At 39.2% G+C, this 26,400-nt stretch overlaps 1 protein-coding gene across 3 annotated transcripts in view; it reads right to left on the bottom strand.

Annotated features, from left to right (window-relative positions):
- LOC126194934 (uncharacterized) overlaps window positions 1–25,145 on the bottom strand; it is a 274,312-nt gene extending 249,167 nt beyond the window's left edge. Inside the window, exons 1-3 of one of the 3 annotated variants that reach the window (XM_049933315.1) lie at window positions 24,971–25,145; window positions 4,233–4,452; window positions 2,329–2,419 (exon numbers count right to left, since the gene is read on the bottom strand). In XM_049933315.1, the coding sequence (XP_049789272.1) occupies window positions 2,329–2,419; window positions 4,233–4,452; window positions 24,971–24,987 (328 nt within the window). In that variant the 5' untranslated portion in view covers window positions 24,988–25,145. Of the gene's footprint in view, window positions 1–2,328; window positions 2,420–4,232; window positions 4,453–24,600; window positions 24,684–24,970 lie in introns of those variants that run through there. The other 2 variants (XM_049933317.1, XM_049933316.1) reach the window with 2 other exon arrangements.
- Window positions 25,146–26,400: the final 1,255 nt, after the last annotated feature.

Genomic DNA, 26,400 nt, shown 5'->3' with positions numbered 1-26,400 from the left:
AGTAGTCAGTGTAATATAGACTGCAAAACTTTCCATGCTGTTGACCATGTGATGGACAATTCTCGTGACACTGCACGAGCACTAGCAGTACCCACAGCACATGTTGTGTAGTCATTTACAGCAAGAGCTACCTCGTCAATAACTTCCTCCAGGATAAGATGCCTTCCTCGTCCAGGTACCACACCAAGCTCACCCGTGTTTTCAAATACCATTATCATCTTCTTTAAACCATTTAATGACATTTTGTCTCTCCTGAGACCTTCCAGTTGGCAATACTCTCTCAATGCAGCACTGCAATTCCTGATGTTCGCAAAAAACATTTTGACTTACAGCACACGGTCTCTCTTCTTAATAGCCACACTTTTCACTCACATTATGGTTTGCCAAATGACAATGTGGATGTCATACCATCACGCAAATGATGTACAGTGCCATATTTGCAATTGATGGCCAAAATTAAAACTAATTTTTTTTCCAGCATAAATCGGTTCTGCATTAATGCATTATCATAACTATCAAGTTTTGCTGCTGTACAATAATTACAGCACACAGGGCCTCCATGAGTAGCTGTGCTTTAATTATAACCAACTGGTATAAAAGTAGTGGTTGTTGCATGGTTCACACACTGATCTTTTTAATATGCACAAATTTCTACTAATTTTTGACAGACATAAATTATGCATTCTTTTTTGAAACAAGAGCGCACCAGTCTCTTTCTGGTTTTCTCGGGATTTTCCAAAGTTTGTTACTAAAGCATGGTTGGTGTTTTCCACACTTAATTGACTTATCACATGCTTTTCGAGAGCATGATTGCAACAGATTTAACTCTCCTAGTACCACTGGAGTCAATATGACCCCATAACCACATTGGAAAATCATATCTCCCTTGTTTTCAAAGCTTTTTTGTTCCCCAAAATGCATGAAATTCTCTCTCTGAGTTAATTTTATCCAATGGTGTTTTGTTCACTCTCATATTTATAATGCACTAAAGTTTATTAACTTTTTCCACTGGGGGTCAGTAGGACCCCAATCTAAATTTCTTTTGTTTCTTGAACATAATATTTATGAAAATAGAATCATTACTGTTATGCTGAACAACTGTCATGTATGTTTTAAAGTTAGTTCATTAAAATATTGCCAATGTATCCGGTGTAAATTATTTGGGGTCTATATGACATTTTATCCTGGTAGCAGGTGGGTCAAACTTTGCCTCTACATCCATCATTTTACATCCATCACTTTGGAATAAAATGATGTCCATTCACTGTGTATGTGGAATATTATCAACTGCTTATCTGCTCTTTCTAGCAAAAATACTCTCCTAGCCTTCTAGATGGACTTATTAACTTTAGTAACCATCATCATTATAATTACATCATGATCACTAATCCTTGTCCCTGTACTGACATCTTAATACTTACGTTGTCAGAAAAGAGAACTATTTTAGATTCTTGACTCTGTTATACCTGTACTAAAAAGAAAGAAGGTCTTTCTTTTTAATTACTTATTAATAATTGTGAGTTCTAGAAGACAATGGACATACATTAAGAGGGAGATTAAAGTCAGTAAATAGAAAGGGAAAAAAAGGCCATAATGTGAAGTACACAAACTGGTTATTCAAAAGTTGATAAATTGTGCAGTAGTCTACAGGACAGTTTCAAATCTTACAGAAGACTATTGTAGCCAATCAGTGACAATGACATACACCAAAGATATTTCTAACTGTCTTTAATCATGGCGACAACAATATGCATTGCTACAGATCATGAACAACATCAACCAAATGTAAAGCTATGTTGCAATTATGGATATTTCTTAGAAGCTGATAGAATGCAAAGAACTGGTAAAACTATCGCAATAAAGAATGAAAATAAACACATTTTCTGGGTCCGACGGTGTGACTATTACAGCATTAATTATTAAAGGGAGCAGCTCTCTGAGTAGCGCAGGAGCATGTTAGTGGGAATTAAATGAATATTTGGCAATAACTGAAACCTCCCTTCATATTCGCTCCCAAATGAGCTGCAGTTCATCTATATTAAAATAGTGACCTCATTTATTGTAAAGAACCAAACATCATCAATAATGTTACTGTACGCACTGACACAAAATACTTAAGGTGGTGAAACGGGTATGGTAATTCCATATTAAAATCATTTCATATTAAGTCAAGCTACACAAAAATTAATTTTTTATAGCCAGCTTCACATAATTTAAACTTCTAGGTCATGAAATACATTTTTCAATTAACATTGTAAATGACTCTCAAAAGGATGATAATAATAGGTTTCAGATCCCATCATGCAAAATGTTGCACAGACTACTTACCACTATCAGAACCAACAAGGATAGCAGCTGCAGCTCGCAAGAGAGCAGTAACAAGACTGGCAGATGGTGGTGGCTTCTGCTGCTGCAAAATCTGGACAAAATGTCATTTTTTATCTAATATGTTACTGAAATCTAGTGGTAAGTCAGCCAAAAAATAATTAAATTATAATTATTAAGTCATCAGCTTTATTCACAAGCAATGAGTATCTGTGGAGATTCAGGAATGTTCCAGAAGAAAAATTTGTGCTTGTTTTCTTTTTAATAACTGTTGACCTATAATTTTACACAACTCCATCTTCACTCCATCATTCATCATAATTTATTCATTACCTCAAGTAACTGGCATCTGTTCACAGATTCTTAATACTTTTGATATTACAATAATGTTCTCAAGATACATACCAAGAGACAGTATGTTAGAATATACAAAATGCAACTAATACCTACAAATAATATATTCACTGGTTTGAGTAGTGGCAGCTGGTTAATTACTTTTTTTAATCAAGCATAGCTTATTGTGCAAGTGTAGAGTATGAGAGATTTTGAGGAGCTATGTCATAACAGCACAGTGTCTGAGAGGTCTAATGCACAGAGTTGCAATTCGTGGATCCGGGTTTGACTCCCACTGGTAACAACACTTTTCTTTCTCATTTTATTTTATTCTTCGCAATGACAAATTATTAATTATAAAATTTGAATATATTTTAAGGGTTCAGTTTATACATGTAAAATTAATATACTCAAAATAATATACTACCCCGAAAGTCAAAAGGCTATAAGCCACCACACTGTGCCACAATGGTATAATTTTGTGTTAGCTGCCACTGGGTTCGGGTTTCGTACTAATGTAAAAATATTACAATACTACATTTGAGGTGTCTTGGTATTAACAGCAATGAAGTAAATCAAGACATTTCTTTTGTTATTGTTACTTTACTTTACAATTAGGAGAATCAAGAAGGTGTTAAACATGTAGTATGCAAAGGCTAAAGAGAAAAAAATAAAGATCAAACGTTGAATTCCTAACTCACATTAAGAGGCTGTTACCCTCCTGAAAGCATGTAAAGACATCCTCAGAAGAGCAAAACATAATTTTACAAAGGCAGTTGAATAGTGAATTGAAACTGATACTAGGATTTTTTTAATTTTTATCAAACATTTCAGTCGCAGTCCACCTTCACAGATTACGGTTAAAACAGATTAAGCCACAACATCACACCTATCATTACTTAAATAATGGCCACATCCCATGTGTAGAGCATGTCATGAATTCCAGTTGTATACTGGTTGTAATTGGTTGTATAATGGAATTCATGACATGCTCTACGCATGGGATGTGGCCATTTTTATGTAACGACAGGGGTGATGTGGATTAAACTGTTTTAACCCTAATCCCCGAAGATGGACTGTGACTGAAGCCCATTGATGTTTGAGTTTTAAACAAAAAAAAGGAACTGATAGTCAAATATGCATTTTATACATTAATTTTAATTGTTTTAAATCATCTGTGTCTTCTGAAAACTAGGAATTGTTTTGATAATTTTTATGGTGTTTCTTTTGTGTATAACATTCAACTAGATGTAACTGAACATAACAGACAATTAAACACAAGTTATTCAAGCAAGTGTAACTTGAAATAAGTGATACTGCCACCACACTAAACACTTATGATCCTGCCTGAACCAGTCTACACATGTAAATTTAATAAATTTAAAAACAGTTGAAACCCCCCCCCCCCCTCTTTTTATTTTATTTTTTTTATTTACAGAATCAGCCGTGATTTGTGCTTAATTATGTAATATTTTAAATTCAGAATAAACAGACACCATTATATGCTAGTAGTTTTACACATGAATTTCTGTCACAGCTAAGACGAGTGATCTACATGACAGTTTCACTCCTACCTCTAGAAATCTAGCACTGGCTTTGCTGTGAAGCGCAAGAGATTCCATGGTATGTGAACTTGGTGACATGGTGACAGCACGATCTGGTGTTGCCCATGCAGGTGGGGTGAACAACAACTCAATCATGCGAGGCAGCAAAACAGCAGCAACTTCTTCCGTTTCTCCAGTCTGCAGCAGCTGTTGCCTCAGTGCACTCAGCTGCTGTGACATATCATCTGCACTGTTAAATTGAAGATATACACATTTAAGAACAATGGTATTCAAATCAGATATTTTGACAAATTAATTATTTTGAAACACAACTGCTGTTTAGTTTAAGGAATACAATGAGAAAGAAATGTCAGTTACATTTAACAAGTTACATCTCCCCCCCCCCCCCCCCCCCCCGGACTTGAACCATAATGAAGAATTCCAGAAACAGCTCTTTGAAACTTTAATAACATTTTTGTTTTATGGTATATCCCTGTACTCTGCTTCCCACTACAGTAGCAACTACATCACAATAAGGTAGCAGAGATGAACACTCACAGATCAGCTTGGTACTGAAATAAAAATGGAAATCTGAAATCGTAAACTTACTTAAAAAGTTCATAAAAATGAAAACAGTGCATTCAGAACTACTCTTTAACACAGAAATAAGTCCAGTGATTAAACACAATTAATAATGTTCAAAATAAATTAAATGGATAAGCAGTCCAAATACTGAAAATAAGTACATAAGTTTGTAGTTGGTTGGTTTCATGTTCAATGGTACAATTAATCATAATGATGTGGAACAAGTCATTTTACATTCACATTACAAATTCATACATAAATATGGCTACATGCTCACCGTTTACCTTTTAAAAAAAATGTGCAGTTGTGAGATAGTAATTCCTATCCATCACCTTTTACACATTACAAAAAAAGAAATTCTTCTATAGAATAGACTGTTGTTGTTGTGGTCTTCAGTCCAGAGACTGGTTTGATGCAGCTCTCCATGCTACTCTATCCTGTGCAAGCTTCTTCATCTCCTAGTACGTACTGCAGCCTACATCCTTCTGAATCTGCTTAGTGTATTCATCTCTTGGACTCCCTCCACGATTTTTACCCTCCACGCTGCCCTCCAATACTAAATTGGTGATCCCTTGATGCCTCAGAATATGTCCTACCAACCGATCCCTTCTTCTAGTCAAGTTGGGCCACAAACTCCTCCTCCCCAATCCTATTCAGTACCTCCTCATTAGTTATGTGATCTTTTTTATTTATTTATTTACAGCTCGAAACATGTATTTAACATGCATGGGCAATGTTACAATAATTACATTTAGATTATTGATAAGATGATGTGACTTACCAAATGAAAGTGCTGGCAGGTCGACAGACACACAAACGAACACAAACATACACACAAAATTCAAGCTTTCGCAACAAACTGTTGCCTCATCAGGAAAGAGGGAAGGAGAGGGAAAGACGAAAGGATGTGGGTTTTAAGGGAGAGGGTAAGGAGTCATTCCAATCCCGGGAGCGGAAAGACTTACCTTAGGGCGAAAAAAGGACAGGTATACACTCGCACACACACACATATCCATCCACACATATACAGACACAAGCAGACATATTTAAAGTTTGGGCAGAGATGTCAGTCGAGGCAGAAGTGAAGAGGCAAAGATGATGTTGAATGACAGGTGAGGTATGAGTGGCGGCAACTTGAAATTAGCGGAGATTGAGGCCTGGAGGGTGACGGGAAGAGAGGATATATTGAAGAGCAAGTTCCCATCTCCGGAGTTCGGATAGGTTGGTGTTGGTGGGAAGTATCCAGATAACCCGGACGGTGTAACACTGTGCCAAGATGTGCTGGCCGTGCACCAAGGCATGTTTAGCCACAGGGTGATCCTCATTACCAACAAACACTGTCTGCCTGTGTCCATTCATGCGAATGGACAGTTTGTTGCTGGTCATTCCCACATAGAATGCATCACAGTGTAGGCAGGTCAGTTGGTAGATCACGTGGGTGCTTTCACACGTGGCTCTGCCTTTGATCGTGTACACCCTCCGGGTTACAGGACTGGAGTAGGTGGTGGTGGGAGGGTGCATGGGACAGGTTTTACACCGGGGGCGGTTACAAGGGTAGGAGCCAGAGGGTAGGGAAGGTGGTTTGGGGATTTCATAGGGATGAACTAAGAGGTTCAGTAGTTAACCTTTCCTCCAAACCTCTCTCCCAATCCGAAACCTCTGTCCTATCCAAAGGCCTCACCTTCAGCCCCACTCCCAGATTCAACCAAACAGCCCTCGTCAAAGATTTACTGTCCTACACTCTTACTCTCTGCTGGAAGTATCACTTTGCCACGAAGAAAAATGATCCTAATTCTACCCCTAATGATCCAATTCCCCAAGACACTATCCAAATTGAACCCTGCCTGGAACAGTTCCGTCCTCCATCACAGCGGGACCCACCTCCTCTCCCTCAAAATCACCCTCTCCAAACCTTCCAGGAATTTCTGACTTCCAGCCTTGCCTCTCAATCCTTCTTAAAAAACCTTAATCCCACTCCCAACATCACCACTGCTGAAGCACAGGCTATCCGTGACCTGAAGGCTGACCGGTCCATCGTCATTCTTCCGGCGGACAAGGGTTCCACGACTGTGGTACTTGATCGTCGGGAGTATGTGGCTGAGGGACTGCGTCAGCTTTCAGACAACACCACATACAAAGTTTGCCAAGGTAATCCCATTCCTGATGTCCAGGCGGAGCTTCAAGGAATCCTCAGAACCTTAGGCCCCCTACAAAACCTTTCACCTGACTCCATCAACCTCCTGACCCCACCGACACCCCGCACCCCTACCTTCTTCCTAAAATTCACAAACCCAATCATCCCGGCCGCCCCATTGTAGCTGGTTGCCAAGCCCCCACAGAACGTATCTCTGCCTACGTAGATCAACACTTTCAACCCATTACATGCAGTCTCCCATCCTTCATCAAAGACACCAACCACTTTCTCGAACGCCTGGAATCCTTACCCAATCCGTTACCCCCAGAAACCATCCTTGTAACCATTGATGCCACTTCCTTATACACAAATATCCCGCACGTCCAGGGCCTCGCTGCGATGGAGCACTTCCTTTCACACCGATCACCTGCCACCCTACCTAAAACCTCTTTCCTCATTACCTTAGCCAGCTTCATCCTGACCCACAACTTCTTCACTTTTGAAGACCAGACATACCAACAATTAAAGGGAACAGCCATGGGTACCAGGATGGCCCCTTCGTACGCCAACCTATTCATGGGTCGCTTAGAGGAAGCCTTCTTGTTTACCCAGGCCTGCCAACCCAAAGTTTGGTACAGATTTATTGATGACATCTTCATGATCTGGACTCACAGTGAAGAAGAACTCCAGAGTTTCCTCTCCAACCTCAACTCCTTTGGTTCCATCAGATTCACCTGGTCCTACTCCAAATCCCATGCCACTTTCCTTGATGTTGACCTCCACCTGTCCAATGGCCAGCTTCACACGTCCGTCCACATCAAACCCACCAACAAGCAACCGTACCTCCATTACGACAGCTGCCACCCATTCCACATCAAACGGTCCCTTCCCTACAGCCTAGGTCTTCGTGGCAAACGAATCTGCTCCAGTCCGGAATCCCTGAAGCATTACACCAACAACCTGACAACAGCTTTCGCATCCCGCAACTACCCTCCCGACCTGGTACACAAGCAAATAACCAGAGCCACTTCCTCATCCTCTCAAACCCAGAACCTCCCACAGAAGAACCACAAAAGTGCCCCACTTGTGACAGGATACTTTCCGGGACTGGATCAGATTCTGAATGTGGCTCTCCAGCAGGGATACGACTTCCTCAAATCCTGCCCTGAAATGAGATCCATCCTTCATGAAATCCTCCCCACTCCACCAAGAGTGTCTTTCCGCCGTCCACCTAACCTTCGTAACCTCTTAGTTCATCCCTATGAAATCCCCAAACCACCTTCCCTACCCTCTGGCTCCTACCCTTGTAACTGCCCCTGGTGTAAAACCTGTCCCATGCACCCTCCCACCACCACCTACTCCAGTCCTGTAACCCGGAGGGTGTACACGATCAAAGGCAGAGCCACGTGTGAAAGCACCCACGTGATCTACCAACTGACCTGCCTACACTGTGATGCATTCTATGTGGGAATGACCAGCAACAAACTGTCCATTCGCATGAATGGACACAGGCAGACAGTGTTTGTTGGTAATGAGGATCACCCTGTGGCTAAACATGCCTTGGTGCACGGCCAGCACATCTTGGTACAGTGTTACACCGTCCAGGTTATCTGGATACTTCCCACCAACACCAACCTATCCGAACTCCGGAGATGGGAACTTGCTCTTCAATATATCCTCTCTTCCCGTCACCCACCAGGCCTCAATCTCCGCTAATTTCAAGTTGCCGCCACTCATACCTCACCTGTCATTCAACATCATCTTTGCCTCTTCACTTCCGCCTCGACTGACATCTCTGCCCAAACTTTAAATATGTCTGCTTGTGTCTGTATATGTGTGGATGGATATGTGTGTGTGTGCGAGTGTATACCTGTCCTTTTTTCGCCCTAAGGTAAGTCTTTCCGCTCCCGGGATTGGAATGACTCCTTACCCTCTCCCTTAAAACCCACATCCTTTCGTCTTTCCCTCTCCTTCCCTCTTTCCTGATGAGGCAACAGTTTGTTGCGAAAGCTTGAATTTTGTGTGTATGTTTGTGTTCGTTTGTGTGTCTGTCGACCTGCCAGCACTTTCATTTGGTAAGTCACATCATCTTTGTTTTTAGACTTCAATATAAGCCATTTTTTTAACTCATTTTTAAAAATTCTACCAGAAAGCTGTTTCAGGTTGTTTGGCAGAGAATTATAAAATATTGCTCCCTTAACGAATGGGGTATTTGTTGTTCTTCTGCTCACCATATGAAAGTCTGATTTGTGTCTTGTATCGTAATCATGGATTTCCATATTCCTGTTTGTCACTTTTTTGTCTTTTTTCACTAATAATATTGATTGAAACATATATACTGCATAGATAGTCATAATATTAAAATTAATAAACAGGTTTTTGCATGAAGTTCTGGGTCTTACTTTTGCCATAGTTCTTATTACTCTTTTCTGCAATACAAATACCCTTCTTATATTGTATTGGCTACACCCACCCCACAACACAATTCCATACGATAGAGGGGGGATACACCAACCCAAAATACGCTATTTTTATTGCTTCAATATCTAGATATTGAACTAATCTCCTTAGTAAATACAGACTAGATGTTATTTTATCACAGACATGATCTATTTGCTGATTCCACGAAAGTCTGTCATCGATATATATCCCCAGATATTTACATTCTGAACAGGTATTCTCCTGAATGTCCTCATTTACAACAGTATTTTTATTTGAGCCACTTGTCTTAAAATAAATTAAATTAGTTTTGTTAATATTGGCCCTCAGGTTTTCTTTTTCAAAATGTGTTTGGGCTTTTTCAACAAATTTCTGTACCACTGAATTTAGGCCATCATTATTACGTGCCCAGCAAAACCCCAGAGGTGTCATCAGCATACATAGTAACACGATGACTGGTGTCTAATACTTTTGGGAAATCATTCACGTAGCAAATAAACAAGAAGGGGCCCAAGATATAGCCTTGTGGCACACCAAAATTTATATTTATTACCTTTGATCTGCTTTTTTCGATTACCTCTCCATTATCATACAGTTTCCGTGCATTGTTGTCTATCTTTAAGGTAGGATTCTATTAAAAGCAACAGTTTCCCACTGACACCATTACAAGCAAGTTTACATAAAAGAGTGCCATGATGGACTCTGTCAAACGCTTTGGAAAGATCTAAAAACACTCCTGCTGTTTTGTAACCCTCATTTATTTTCTCCATCAGACAGTGTACAAACTGTACTGCTGCAGATATGGTGCTCCGACCACAGCTAAAGCCATGTTGGAAATCTCCTATTGAGTTATTCGTATTATAGTGCTCGATTAAAATTTCTAGCATTATTTTTTCAATTAATTTACCAAACACTGAGGTTAAGGCAACTGGTCTGTAGTTCTATGGTTGCTTTCTTTCCCCTTTTTTATATAAATGTTTAACTATAGCAAGTTTCAGTTTCTTCAGAAACACACCTTCTTCAAGTACACAATTTATTAGATGGACTAATGGTCTGGCTAACTCATCCTTGCATTTTTTTCAGGAGAAAAGGAGAAAATTCATCCCATCCAGCTGATCTTTTATTTTTTAGGCTGTCCCATCTAATCTTCAGCATTCTTCTGTAGCACCACATTTCGAAAGCTTCTATTCTCTTCTTGTCCAAACTATTTATCGTCCATGTTTCACTTCCATACATGGCTACGCTCCATACAAGTACTTTCAGAAACGACTTCCTCACATTTAAATCTATACTCGATGTTAACAAATTTCTCTTCTTCAGAAACGCTTTCCTTGCCATTGCCTGACTACATTTTATATCCTCTCTACTTCGACCATCATCAGTTATTTTGCTCCCCAAATAGCAAAACTCCTTTACTACTTTAAGTGTCTCATTTCCTAATCTAATCCCCTCAGCATCACCTGACTTAATTAGACTACATTCTATTATCCTCGTTTTGCTTTTGTTGATGTTAATCTATATCCTCCCTTCAAGCCACTGTCCATTCCGTTCAACTGCTCTTCCAAGTCCTTTGCTGTATCTGACAGAATTACAATGTCATCGGCGAACCTTAAAGTTTTTATTTCTTCTCCATGGATTTTAATACCTACTCCGAATTTTTCTTTTGTTTCCTTTATTGCTTGCTCAATATACAGATTGAATAACATCGGGGAGAGGCTACAACCCTGTCTCACTCCCTTCCCAACCACTGCTTCCCTTTCATTCCCTTCGACTCTTATAACTGCCATCTGGTTTCTGTACAAATTGTAAATAGCCTTTCGCTCCCTGTATTTTACCCCTGCCACCTTTAGAATTTGAAAGAGAGTATTTCATCAACATTGTCAAAAGCTTTCTCTAAGTCTACAAATGCTAGAAACGTAGGCTTGCCTTTCCTCAATCTTTTTTCTAAGATAAGTCATAGGGTCGGTATTGCCTCACGTGTTCCAACATTTCTACGGAATCCAAACTGATCTTCCCTGAGGTCAGCTTCTACCAGTTTTTCCACTCGTCTGTAAAGAATTCGCGTTAGTATTTTGCAGCTGTGACTTATTAAACTGATAGTTTGGTAATTTTCACATCTGTCAACACCTGCTTTCTTTGGGATTGGAATTATTATATTCTTCTTGAAGTCTGAGGGAATTTCACCTGTCTCATACATCTTGCTCACAACATGGTAGAGTTTTGTTAGGCCTGGCTCTCTCAAGGCTGTCAGTAGTTCTAATGGAATGTTGTCTACTCCCGGGGGCCTTGTTTCGACTCAGGTCTTTCAGTGCTCTGTCAAACTCTTCATGCAGTATCATATCTCCCATTTCATCTTCATCTACCTCCTCTTCCATTTCCATAATATTGTCCTCAAGAACATTGCCCCTGTACAGACCATCTATATACTCCTTCCACCTTTCTGCTTTCCCTTCTTTGCTTAGAACTGGGTTTCCATCTGAGCTCTTGATATTCATGCAAGTGGTTCTCTTTTCTCCAAAGGTCTCTTTAATTTTCCTGTATGCAGTATCTATCTTACCCCTAGTGAGATAAGCCTCTACATCCTTACATTTGTCCTCTAGCCATGCCTGTTTAGCCACTTTGCACTTCCTGTCGATATCATTTTTGAGATGTTTGTATTCCTTTTTTCCTGCTTCATTTACTGCATTTTTATATTTTCTCCTTTCATCAATTAAATTCAATATTTCTTCTGTTACCAAAGGCTTTCTACCAGCCCTCGTCTTTTCACCTATTTGATCCTCCGCTGCCTTCACTATTTCATCTCTCAATGCTACCCATTCCTCTTCTACTGTATTTCTTTCCCCCATTCCTGCCAATTGTTCCCTTATGCTCTGCCTGAAACTCTGTACAACCCCTGGTTTAGTCAGTTTATCGAGGTCCCATCTCCTTAAATTCCCACCTTTTTGCAGTTTCTTCAGTTTTAATCTACAGTTCATAACCAATAGATTGTGGTCAGAGTCCACATCTACCCCTGGAAATGTCTTACAATTTAAAACCTGGTTCCTAAATCTCTGTCTTACTATTATACAGGGTGATTCAAAAAGAATACCACAACTTTAGGAATTTAAAACTCTGCAACGACAAAAGGCAGAGCTAAGCACTATCTGTCAGCGAATTAAGGGAGCTATAAAGTTTCATTTAGTTGTACATTTGTTTGCTTGAGGCGCTGTTGACTAGGCGTCAGCGTCAGTTGATGCTAAGATGGCGACCGCTCAACAGAAAGCTTTTTGTGTTATTGAGTACGGCAGAAGTGAATCGACGACAGTTGTTCAGCGTGCATTTTGAACGAAGTATGGTGTTAAACCTCCTGATAGGTGGTGTATTAAACGTTGGTATAAACAGTTTACAGAGAATGGGTGTTTGTGCAAAGGGAAAAGTTCTGGACGGCCGAGAACGAGTGATGAAAATGTAGCACACATCCAGCAAGCATTTGTTCGCAGCCCAGGAAAATCGACTCGCAGAGCTAGCAGAGAGCTGCAAATTCCACAATCAACTGTATGGAGAGTCCTACGAAAAAGGTTAGTTATGAAACCTGAACGTCAACTACCCGAGGTGATGGATCGGCCGCCAGGCAGCCCGTGACAGAGCACTTCATCACTGGCCTCCAAGAAGCCCCGATCTTACCCCCTGCGATTTTTTCTTAAGGATATGGTGTTTCAGCCACCTCTCCCAGCCACCATTGATGATTTGAAATGAGAAATAACAGCAGCTATCCAAACTGTTACGCCTGATATGCTACAGAGAGTGTGGAACGAGTTGGAGTATTGGGTTGATATTGCTCGTGTGTCTGGAGGGGGCCATATTGAACATCTCTGAACTTGTTTCTGAGTGAAAAAAAACCTTTTTAAATACTCTTTGTAATGATGTATAACAGAAGGTTACATTATGTTTGTTTCATTAAATACACATTTTTAAAGTTGTGGTATTCTTTTTGAATCACCCTGTATAATCTATCTGAAACCTGTCAGTATCTCCAGGCTTCTTCCATGTATACAATCTCCTTTTATGATTCTTGAACCAAGTGTTAGCTATGATTAAGTTGTGCTCTGTGCAAAATTCCACCAGGCGGTTTCCTCTTTCATTTCTTACCCCCAATCCATATTCATCTACTATGTTTCCTTCTCTTCTTTTCCCTACTATCGAATTACAGCCACCCATGACTATTAAATTTTTGTCTCCCTTCAATATCTGAATAATTTCTTTTATCTCATCATACATTTCTTCAATTTCTTCGTCATATGCAGAGCTAGTAGGCATATAGACTTGTACTACTGTCGTAGGCGTGGGACTTGTGCCTATCTTGGCCACAATAATGCATTCGCTGTGCTGTTTGTAGTAGCTTACCAGCATTCCTATTGTTTTATTTATTATTATACCCACTCCTGCTTTACCCCTATTTGATTTTGTATTTATAACCCTGTATTCACCTGACCAAAAGTCTTGTTCCTCCTGCCACCGAACTTCACTAATTCCCACTATATCCAACTTTAACCTATCCATTTCCCTTTTTAAATTTTCTAACCTACCTGCCTGATTAAGGGATCTGATATTCCACGCTCCGATCCGTAGAACGCCAGTTTTCTTTCTCCTGATAACGACGTCCTCTGGAGATCCGAATGGGGGACTATTTTACCTCCGGAATATTTTACCCAAGAGGACGCCATCATCATTTATCCATACAGTAAAGCGGCATGCTCTCGCGAAAAATTACGACCGTAGTTTCCCCTTGCTTTCAGCCGTTCGCAGTACCAGCACAGCAAGGCCGTTTTGGTTAGTGTTACAAGGCCAGATCAGTCAATCATCCAGACTGTTGCCCCTGCAACTACTGAAAAGGCTGCTGTCCCTCTTCAGGAACCATACGTTTGTCTGGCCTCTCAACAGATACCCCTCCGTTAGGGTTGCACCTACAGTACAGCTATCTGTATCACTGAGGCACACAAGCCTCCCCACCAACGGCAAGGTCTATGGTTCATGGGGGAGATAGACTGATACTATTGAAAACATATACTGGTAAGGCAGTATACTCAAATGGACTCCAGTTCAGGCTTAACACTGAATGCAGAAAGTTGTATTCAGTAAATCAAGCAATAAAGTCCAGTGACATAATTCTCACTGGGGAGAAATCATGTTCAAGATTCAATCTTAGGTCCACTACTGTTCCCTGTATATGTAAATGATCTGTCTCATACACAACAAGCAGAACTAGTTATTTTTGCAGGACAGGAACAGGAGAAATGGCAAACAAAGTTCTTAAAAAGTATCATTGACAGGTTTTCTGCAAATCGTCTAACTCTCAATTTTAAAAAGACACACCATAGTCATTCTGCACATCTAGAAGTACTAAACCAACAAGGGTAGCACATGGTGAGGAAATAAATAGGCTGGAAACTTCAAAATTCTTAGGGGCCCACACTGATGACAATTTAAAAAGGAAAAAACACATTTTGGAACTCCTAAAACAACTTAGTTTAGCCACATTTGCACTTAGAATAATTGCAAATCTTAGGGAGAGACAAATCAGTCAGCTAACATACTTTCATTCGATAACACCACATGGAATTATGTTCTGTGATAGCTAATCTTTAAGAAACAATACCAGAGAAGGGAAGTTGCTACACACCATATAGCGGAGATGCTGAGTCGCGATAGGCACAATAAAAAGATTCACACAATTATGCCTATCACGGCTCAGCATCTCCGCTATATGGTGAGTAGCAACTTTCCTTCTCTGGTATTGTTACATTCCATCCCGGATTTTCCATTGTTTGATTTTCATCTTTAAGAAAGAAAGTCTTCATCCCGCAAAAACGTGCTGTAAGAATAATATGTGGTGCTCACCCACAATCAACTTGCAGACATCTGTTTAAGGAGTTGGGCATTGTGACTACTGCTTCACAGTTTATTTATTCCCTCATTAAGTTTGTTGTAAACAATCCACTACAGTTCAGAAGAAACAATGAGGTACATAAATACAATACCAGAATGAAAAATAACATTCATTACTCCACACTACGGTTTTCTTTGGCACAAAAGGGATACACAATGCTGCAACAAAATATTTGATCACTTACCCAGTGTTATAAAATGTCTGACAGGCAGCAAAGCAAAATCTGATAACAAACTAATAAAGTTTCCCTGACAACTCCTCCTACTCCAAAGAAGAATTTCTATTACTATTATGTGTGAAAGACAGTGGCTAGGAATTACTAAATAATCTGCAATGTGAATGTAAAATAACTCATTCCACATCATAACAATATATGAAACATGTTAACTAACTAAATACACTAATCAGTCAGCGACTCTCTTTGCTCACATTCATCAATGATTCACTTCTCATGCAGCATAGGCCACCACATCATTAGGTATACACATTTTTAAACAGTTTTTCAATGATAATGGCACAGTCCACGTCTGAAAGATTAACATATTGGCTGGGACTGGTAACTGACTCGTACATAGCCAGTTCAAATTCGCAAGGTGAAAATATTTTCATAGATAGTATTTGGACACCTGATCTCCTAAAGTGCTAGGTTCAGTTTCTAGAACTTTCCGCAATGTCTCAAGAATGATGGTAAGTAACTTAGTTCCCGGTGATCCAATCTTCAGAGAATGGGATTTTAAGCTCAGCAGCCCCCATGGTGTTATTTGAGAAGAGCAGGGTATATGTAGATACTGTGTTTCATCTTCTTCCTACAGTTTTGTCACCAACACCACAAACATGACACTAAATAGGTAAACTCATGACATGTTTCACAAAGAAAAGATGGCAACAAGCATGAAGAAAGGAAACCTTTGCAGTTTGACTGGAGAACCTACCCAGCAGTGTGTCCCAGCCAACCATGTCAGTTAATATTACTGCTGCAATGACTATATGAACATTATCTATTAAAGCAGATGACACTGCTGCAGCAAGACATAAGATGAGTAACAGTCTCCTCCATCCCAGTAAATCTCCACAATGAATCGACATAGCTTCTGATCAACTGAAACTATAAATATGATTTCTTCTCTATTAACGTGACCATAGCAGTACAGTTTCCTTTCGCAGGTGACTTGAGAATTTCACAATCAGTCTTTCCTTCTCATCCCGTCCAGTAAGTCTCCCCTGATCCAGGGTTCTTGGTGAGTTTTCTGAACTCTGCCCCTTTCCCAACTCTTCAGTCACCTCTCTTCCTTCCTCTTCAACTCCTCTGCCAGAAGAAAAAGCCACTGGCACCAAAAGCTTGTAAAAGCTAAACCTTTCTCCGTATACGTGTCCTCCTTCCGCCACTTGATGAGTAGATTTTTTTTTATCTAGCCATTTATATTAGTACTACCACCAGACATATAAAAGTACATGACACTACCCTAGCTTTTGGAATTATTAGCCCTTCTTGGGAGGGGGGGGGGGGGGGGGAAGCTTTGGAAGGTTAACAAGAAGGAAAGAACCCATAAGACTGAAAACTAGGATAATATCAAGTACTTATATATGTCTCTATCAGTAGTACTACATAATGCACCTCCTGAAGATAAGTAACAGCCAGCAATTCTGCCTCTTAATTTATAATCAATTATCTGTCACTTTTATGCATAAAAATATTGTCTCACTTTTCCCAGATTTTCTTACAACCAACATAAGTGGTGGTATTACAACAGCATTACAGTCCTTGATTTGTTCCCCAACATGAATCTAAATAGCTGATGTTTATTTGCTTCCAGAAATCATGGATGATACCCTAAAAAGATAGACAACAGAGCCATGATAATATCCAAATCTGGTAATTGTGGATACCAAGGAAATTATTAACAGGATCATAGGCATATCCAGGCAAGTGAGATGGAATATCTTTATCTTGGAAGCTGCATTCCCCTACTGTGTTCCCCTTGTGTTCGTCAGAGACAAAGGTATTATCAAGAGTGCCACAGGGAGATGTGACAGGACTGCTCTTGTTCTTTATATCCATAAATGGTTTGACAGATATGGTGGGCAACAGTCTGCGGCTTGCCAATGACACTCTAGTATGTGAAAAAGTTTCAACATTGTTGGGCGACTATAGAATGATACAAGATGACTTGGATACAATTTCTACTTGGTGTCATGCATGGCAGCTTGTTCTAATGTGGAAAAATGTAAGTTAATGGAGATGAATAGAAAAAATAATCCTGTAATTTTTGAATACATTACTGGTTGTGTGCTGTGAGACACAGTCACATCAGTCAAATACTTAGGCATAAAAAAGGAAAGTGGCATGAAATGGAATGAGAGTGGAAGGTAAGTAATAGAGAAAGCAAATGGTCAACTTCACTTTATTGGGAAAATTCTAGGAAAGTGTAGCTCGTCTATAAAGCAAACCATGAGTAAGACACTTGAGTGACCCATTCTTGACTACTGCTCAAGTGTTTGGAATCCCCACCAGCTTGGATTACAGCAGACATGGAAGCAATTCAGAGGCATGCAGTCAGAACTGTTACTGATAGTACGTACATGCTCCATGAACTTGAATGGCAATGACTGGAGGGAAGAAAGAAGAAAGTATGGAACCGCGTGACCGCTACGGTCGCAGGTTCGAATCCTGCCTCGGGCATGGATGTGTGTGATGTCCTTAGGTTAGTTAGGTTTAAGTAGTTCTAAGTTCTAGGGGACTGATGACCTAAGAAGTTAAGTCCCATAGTGCTCAGAGCCATTGAAGAAAGTATTCTTTTCGCGAAACACTACTGAGAAAGTTTAGAGAGCCAGTATGTACGACACAGGGCAGAACTATCTTATTGCCACCAACATACACCTCACAGAAGGACCGCAAAGGCAAGATATGAGAAATCAGCGCTTATACAGAAACACTTTGGCATTCATTTTTGCCTCTTTCCATTTGTTAGTAGACCAGGAAAGGGAATGATAAAAGTAGTACAAGGTGCCTTCTGCCATGCACCGTTTGGTAGCTTGCAAACATTTATGTAGATGTAAATGTTGCTAACACTATAAATGTTTGTAACACCATTTGCACCGTTGAATAAGCATGATCCACTAAACTGATTTCTTGGATCACAGTTTCTGTTTCAGTGTGAGCATAACATCAGCTGCAGAACACAGTTTGAGAATAAAACTTGCAGAACCTCCAATCAAATTTGAAAGAAAAGAGTCTGGATTTCATGCTTCGACTGGTAACGATGTACAAACGCATCTTGTGGCATGCAACAGTGTGAAAAACAGAATCAATGGATAACATTCATGTTTCCATTAGTCAATAAGATAGATTTTGAGCTCCTTGCACTTGGGATGTCAAACAAAATTTGTGACTGAATTGAAGATTTCTACACGGGGAGGACACATTATGTTATTTTGCATGGAGAGTTCTCAATAGATGTAGAAGTAACTTATGGTGTGCCCAAGGAAAGTGTGCTGTTCATGCCACATATTAATGACCCAGCAGACAACAATAGTAGCCTCAGACTTTTTGCAGACAATGAAGTCATCTATAAAAAGGTACTGTCTAAAAAAACTGCATAAAAATTCAGACAAATCTTAATAAGGTTTCAAACTGATGCAAAGATTGGTAACTTGCTTTGAATGTTTGAAATCTAGAACTGCGGACTTCTCAAAACACAAAAAAGTGGTATCCTTATATTACAATTATGTGTGACAAAATCAGTCAACTCATACAACTACTTGGGGATAACAATTTGTAATGATCTGAAATCGAATGAAACAGGCTCAGACAAGGGTATAGCAGGTGGTAGACTTCAGTTCATTGGCAAGATACTGGGAAAAATTCAGTCGTCTTTAATGGCGATTGTTTTACACTTGCGTATCTCATCATAAAATATTTCCAAAATGTGAGAGACGCATATCAAACAGTATTTGCAAGAGATATTGAACATGTTAAAAGAAGGGCAGCATGAATGGTCACGAGTTTGTTTGACCCACAGGAGAATTTCACAGAGGTGCTGAAAAACCTTAACTGACATATGCCATGTGTCTCATGAAAACTTACTTACAAAGTTTCAGCAACCAGTACTAAGTGAGGAATGTACATTCATCTGCACAAAGCTCCCATAGGGACTACAAAGGCAAGTTCAGATCAATCCCATTACCCCTAGAGGCATTCAAGCAGCCAGTCATCCCATGTTCCACACACAAATGGAAACCTCGATACATGGCATAACAAGAACATCTCTCAGCCATCCACTTCATAATATTTTGCAGATTATATATCTGGAAGTCTCTTCTTTGCTTCCTCCTAGTTTACAAGAAGGTTGGCAATAGGATGGATGCTTTATTTCTGGTGTTCCCATTGCAATGTTTTCTTTTTACCCTGTAACGTGCAAATTAAACTCACAGGTCGCATACAATGCTAGTGGTGTTTTTATTAGAGGTAACTATGTTCTTTAATGCCCTTCTGTCTTTTTCAGTAAGGTTCTTTCAAAACTGTGTTTAGTGACAAAGTTTTCTTATGAAGTTTGCATTTTACACATGATACTAAATACTGTTGTTGTTGTTGTGGTCTTCAGTCCTGAGACTGGTTTGATGCAACTCTCCATGCTACTCTATCCTGTGCAAGCGTCTTCATCTCCCAGTACTTACTGCAACCTACATCCTTCTGAATATACTACAGCCCCAGAAATGAGGCATTCATATGAGGCCATTCATATTGTTTGTCCAAATCATGTTTATTTTCATTTTTAAGCAATTCTTTCAGGTCTACGCTTATTCCTGAAATGGACTTCAGCTCACAAAAGGAGGAGATTAGTGTTTAACGTCCCGTCGACAACGAGGTCATTAGAGACGGAGCGCAAGCTCGGGGGAGGGAAGGATGGGGAAGGAAATTGGCCGTGTCCTTTCAAAGGAACCATCCCGGCATTTGCCTGAAGCGATTTATGGAAATCACGGAGACAGGATTGAACCGTCGTCCTCCCGAATGCGAGTCCAGTGTGCTAACCACTGCGCCACCTCGCTCGGTCCAGCTCACAAGGAATATTGTTTCAACAACAACATGGTTACAATACAGAGCCCAAGATCACATTGGACAAGGATAGGGTAGATATTCAGCTGTGAACTAAAGATTCAAACATAGCCAAAATCATCAGACAGTCACACCAGCAACTAAACTGAAACTCTCTTCCCAGAAAAGAAAAATCTCCATAGTAATTTAAAGAGATACATGGAGAGGAAGATGAAGTCTGAAGATGAGCTTTAAAATGCTATATCATAACTTCTTCAAATATTTGAGTCCCTAGTCAGATTGCGGTATTCCATTTATGAGCAGCAGCAAATTAAAGGGAAATACGGAAGCGTCCGATCCCGCCCGTCTGCTTTGACCCATGACGTCACAAATATGGCGGAAACAAAAACAAACACACACACTTTCCACAAGAAGCCTAATGACACTAACGGGACAAGTGCGGGAAATGGGGTGTTTTGGGTGGGGGGCAAACTAAATATAAACAAATTTAGACGCCTTGCGTAGCTACAACGTGTAAGTGAAGACAGCCATGCATGAATACCCACCCACCTCCCCAGGGGTCGTAACCCCTGCAACCCATAGAAGATAAAGATGCTTCAGTAGCTGATTAGTGTTTCTTGTCTTTTAAAAAAAAAAAATCTCACGGGATAGAACGAACAGATCAGAAAGATAAATATAATAAACTAAAACAGAAATTGGAGGAAACAGATAATTAAAATTAGTTAATAAGCGTTTGTAAATAAATAAAAAAAAAAAAAAAAAAAAAATTCACGAGATAGAACGAACAGATCAGAAAAGTAAATAAAATAAGATAAAACAGAACTGGAGACAGCCACACTCAAACCAAACTCCGCGCCGTCATGACGTCACACACGACAACACCCTTACGTCACGGGTGGGATCGGACGCTTCTGTCGACCCAATTAAAGGGAAAGAAAGTTTAGAGTGCTGGGTTCCACCAACACACAGCTCACACAGACTGAGCTTTATCTGAGGCTGGACAAGGATATAGAACAAAATTAGACATGCCCTAGTTAAAAGAGCCACACAAGATTCTGGTGTAGTCATTTAATTAGATGTGCAAAACTTTTACTATATGAGGAAGATTGGTCACAAAACGGAAAGAACCGAGGGTAAACATTAGCAAATTAGCTGGTACAGGATGGTTCACATCCTGTTCAAAACACAAGTGATGAGGTAATGCTGAATCTCAGAACCAAATGAACAGATTACATAGCAAAAAACATACACCAAGCCTAACTAAAGCAGAGGAAAAACCTAGAGAAAACATAAGTGTTTATAAGTTGTAAAACTGTCATCAGCATAGTCAGACCACGTGATGTGGAAGAGAGACATCTAAAAATCAGTGTACCTGAAATAGCAGAGCACCAATTTATCATCAATATTAAACTCACTAGAAAATTTTCCTTGTATTAAAATACCACATATAATGTCTTGAAATAGATGAGTTTAACAATTTGCTATGTGTAAAGATTATTTTATATTATGTAAGTATCATATCCAGAAATAGAATAGCTTTTGAAATGTGGTGCTACAGAAAAATGCTTGAGATAAGATGTGTAGAGTACATAACTAATTAGGAGATGAACAGAACTGGGGAGAAAAGAAATTTGTGGTACAGCTCAAGTAAAGGAAGGAATCAGTTTATTCAACACAGTCTGAGGTATCAGGGAATCATCAATTTAGTACTGGAAAGAACTGTAGTGGGTGGGAGTTATAGCTGAAGAGGGATACCATCTGATGAATAAAGTACACAGTTTCAAATGGATGTAGGTTGCAGTAGTTTTTCAGAAATTAAGATGCTTGCAAAGAATAGACTAGTGTGGAGAGCTGCACCAGACCAGTCTTCCGACAGAAGGTGACAATGATGACAACAACAACAACAACAACAACAATGTATCCAAAATCTCTATTGGTACACCACATGTTTCACAGTTTTACATTAATTTTATGTATAGTGAAGTTACGAACTTCCAGCATGCAGGAGTAGGTGTCGGTCAGCAATTTCTGTTAATCAGTAGAAACAAAAAATCAGTCCAAAGTTGCAAATTTTACGTTCTTATTCACTCGATGACTAGTTTCGGGCTGAAACCCATTTTCAAATCATCACAACATAGTCGAAAATGGCATTTCCGAATATGTGAAAACAATGTCAAAAATGTCCAATGAACATTTAAGTGCATACAGATAAATCTCACATGGTTTCACATCTTCAGAAATACCCTTTTGCAACTATGTTACGATGATTTGAAAATGAGTCTCGGCCCAAAACTACTCATCAAGTTAACAAAAAAGTGAAATTTGCAACTTTGGACTGGTTGTTTGTTCTATAGTGAATTTCGTACAAACACCATGTTCAACTACACCACGAAGCCAGAACATTTTGTTCAATTTAAAATCACGAGTATTTTGTTAAAAGTTCATTTGTGTAAATAATTAACTGCAATCTCTTAATTTTGTCAGAATCTTTGGATACATGGTTTTGATAACATTTTAAAACACGACTCAACTTGTTGCCCTGGATAATGTCATTTATAAGCAAGAATAGAAGATAATGAAGGGCTTACTAATGTTCACACTATAACAAGAGAAAACAAGAATGAAATTTAGTATGCAGAAGAAAACCAAATGTCTGCTAATTCAGTCTGTGATGTGTCAGAAGATTGTAGCCCATCAACTGCTACTGCAAGTTAAAATAATGGCCCGCTACTGAAAGTCAGTGACTGAAAAATCTTTAGGACACCTGTCACATTTGCAGACTATGAATCTTATCTTGTGCAACACAGTAATGAGGCAAACTATGGCATCATAGAAGATGTCGAAGAAACACATATTGACCAACACATTCTGTACCAAAACTGATTACTATTTACCGATATGTCAGTGAGTCAGATTCCAATAGATGCATAAACACCATATATGAAAGAGAAAAGCTCCAAACTTGTGAAATAACCAATGTTCAAATGTTGAAATGCATTGAGCACAAGAACATTATTTAAACTTAATTTTCCACATTGATAGTATAATGCCTACACATATGCCTCACACTGTTGAAATTCTTATTAGTTGTGCTATATCTGATGTCAGTGCATTGTTGCTGAAAAGAAGCATCTAGACTGAACTGAGCACATCAAGGGAAAATGTTGTTTGAGGTAAATTATTTTTAAACATTCCAAGAACTGGTATGAAGTAAATTTTTCTGCCTAGCTGCACAACAGTTAACAATAAATGAATGAAGGAAAGAAAGAGATAAAATTAGAGATGAGCTTATTTACAGTAGGGCATATGGATGGAAACTGGTTTCCGTTAAATAAGACATATATTAAACCTGTCAAATGATAATAAGCTCCCTGCTGAACAATTCTCAGCTGTGATACATATCTGACCAATTAATTCTTATCAAGGGCACATTGATTCAGGGCCTGAGTAATTGTTTCAATTTTCTCTTAAATTGGTACGATTTGTTGGTATCATACAAAATTCCAATTGCATGACACACATCACTAAAACATAACAACAATGACAACCCTTATATTAATAATCAAAACTGGACACAATACATTATACAGGCTTTCAGAATATATATGGAGAACTTTGGCCACTGAAAAAGTGCTAAACTGGTAACAGCTAAAGCTACAGCACTTTAGTGAACAGTCTTGCTTAGGGGCCTATTTGTCCAGGTTCACAGGCATACAAGACTGGTACACTTGTCACAACGTGTTTGACGTCAAGTAACTTTATAAACATTCACAGGCATGGTGATTTCGGCAGCACTTATTTCAGTTTCTCATGCATCATACATGCCTGGTAACAAACGATTTTAAATGTGAATTAATGCCATTTTTTTAATTGCTTCTACATTAATGCCGACTGGCATAAAATATTAAAACAGATTTTTAAAATTATTCTTTTGGAGTTAGTACTTAGCTCTCTTACTTATAATTCTCGTCAGGAAAGAAAAACAAATCACACTGCTTTAGTTCAGTGTTCCTTCATACGGTTTAAATTACTATTTACAAGCAATGGATGTGGTTCTGATCAGTCATAACTTTAAGACACATCAGATCTCTTAAGCTGGAAACGAAACTAGTTTTTCTCAAGCACATGATGCTTCTGGTTCGAAAGTAGCACTTGCATGCCTCTCCATTGCGCTTTTTTTTCCCCTTAACCATCTGACGGTAATTCTGCACATCTACGATCTTCTCTTCTGTATGTCTGAAATGATTAAAATTAAAATTACATGTGTGGGGTGTGCATTTTGAAGCTGTTGTCGATTAAATCGACAGTTTTTTTCGTGTCTTCGGTATTCTGCTCCACTACCGACAGACCAGCGTCAATTGTGACTACTTATCAGTCAACAGTAAACTCGTTTTACATTATCTTTACTTTCAGACACGCGTCATCCGCTGACCAAAAATATTCAACAAACGGTAAGTCACTGTCCAAGCAGATCTCAACTAAAAAATTTGTCTGGATCCATGAGTTGCACAACACTATCAGGAATTTGGAAAAATAAACGTAATTTTTCAAATTGACTAAACTATATACCGCAAATTTTGATACACGCAACTGTCTTTCTTATTGCAGCTGTCAACTATTAACAAACTCACCACGGGGGGCGTGGCATTCTCTTATGTATACTGTCACACTACCGCAATCTCGACCGCCATCTTTAACCAACTACAGCTGATGCTTGAATGAAAACACGTCTGCTGGAAACCAATCAAAGAGGGAAAGTCTGCAGTTGCACTCTCAATTCCTAGTTCCAGCGGCTATGGACAGGTAAAACATTCTCTCTTCATTTATTCAACAGGTTTCATTTAATTGCAGCTGTCGAAAAGAAATGACATCTCTGCCAACAGCGGCCCACTGGCAGATATTTTCCAGTCAGCATGCTGTTGTTCCTCTATGAAATTACTGACTTGCAACATCGAAACTCAGCAGCAAATGCCTGCTAACGTGACAGATTAGTATTGGAGCTGTAAAAATAACTTAATTCGCACAATATTCCATTATTTTGTACCATAAGAAATATACAACCATCACAACAACGTTGAAAATTAGTGTGATGAACATTCTTCGGCTCGTGAAGATTTCTGAAGTATAGATTATGGTACACATTTTTCAGCCTATGTGAACCACATATACTTACACATCTGTAAGAATGGCTGCGCGATTATTTCTGTTTCATTACAATTGGAGATCTGACCGATGACCTATGCAGTTTGGTCCCTTTAATTCTCGAACCAACCAACCAACCAACAATTGGAGATCTGCAGCAAAAAATGTCAAATTCTGTATGTGCTCTAAATTCCGTGAACATTAACATGTCTTCGTCTCAAAGGAAGGGCCTAAAGACTTGAGGTAGTTTGTAGTTGTATAGAAAAAGCTTTTTGGGTTAAAACAACAATGTTGTATTATTCATTATTGGCTCGCCAGTATAAATGTCTCGTTCCAGAGATAGGGCATTGTTAGGCTTGTATCTGCTGTACCACCTTAGCAATAAGATGCTGGCTGCATACCTAGCCTAAGTAAATAGTATAGTCTGCACAGGATACGATGACCAATGCGCAGTAACCGGTTTTCGTCCAGAGCTCTGGGTGATTTTATTTGTTTGTTCAGGAGAGGCCCACAGTGTTTACCACCTTTCGGCTAGTCGGCGATTGCAGACTCGAGGCGCACGCCTTGCTAACATTATCATACGATTTTAAAGAACCGATTTCGTAAAAAAAATTCATTTTTGCGTCACTTATAGATTTATGACAGGTTAATAATGATGTGTTCATCATTTCGTTAATATTCATAGTTATTGTGATGTTCACATGGAAATAAGACATTATACATTAGAAACAAATGTGATGATAAGCGGAACACTTTATTGCTGGGGAAAAATGAGAGGGCTGAAAATTGGAAAGTAAATCAAGAAAATATTTACTTATTCTCAGACAGTCATGGAAGAGGGCTAGCTGAAACACTGAAAGAAAAAATGGAAAAGGTAAATGTTATGGGTCTAGTGAAACCAGGTGCGCCTCTACATGTT

Source organism: Schistocerca nitens, chromosome 7 (genome assembly GCF_023898315.1).
Source record: "Schistocerca nitens isolate TAMUIC-IGC-003100 chromosome 7, iqSchNite1.1, whole genome shotgun sequence".
Classification (NCBI taxonomy): Eukaryota; Metazoa; Arthropoda; class Insecta; order Orthoptera; family Acrididae; genus Schistocerca; species Schistocerca nitens.
The sequence above is the reverse complement of the archived record's forward strand: the minus strand, read 5'-3'. Positions and strand labels throughout refer to the sequence as shown.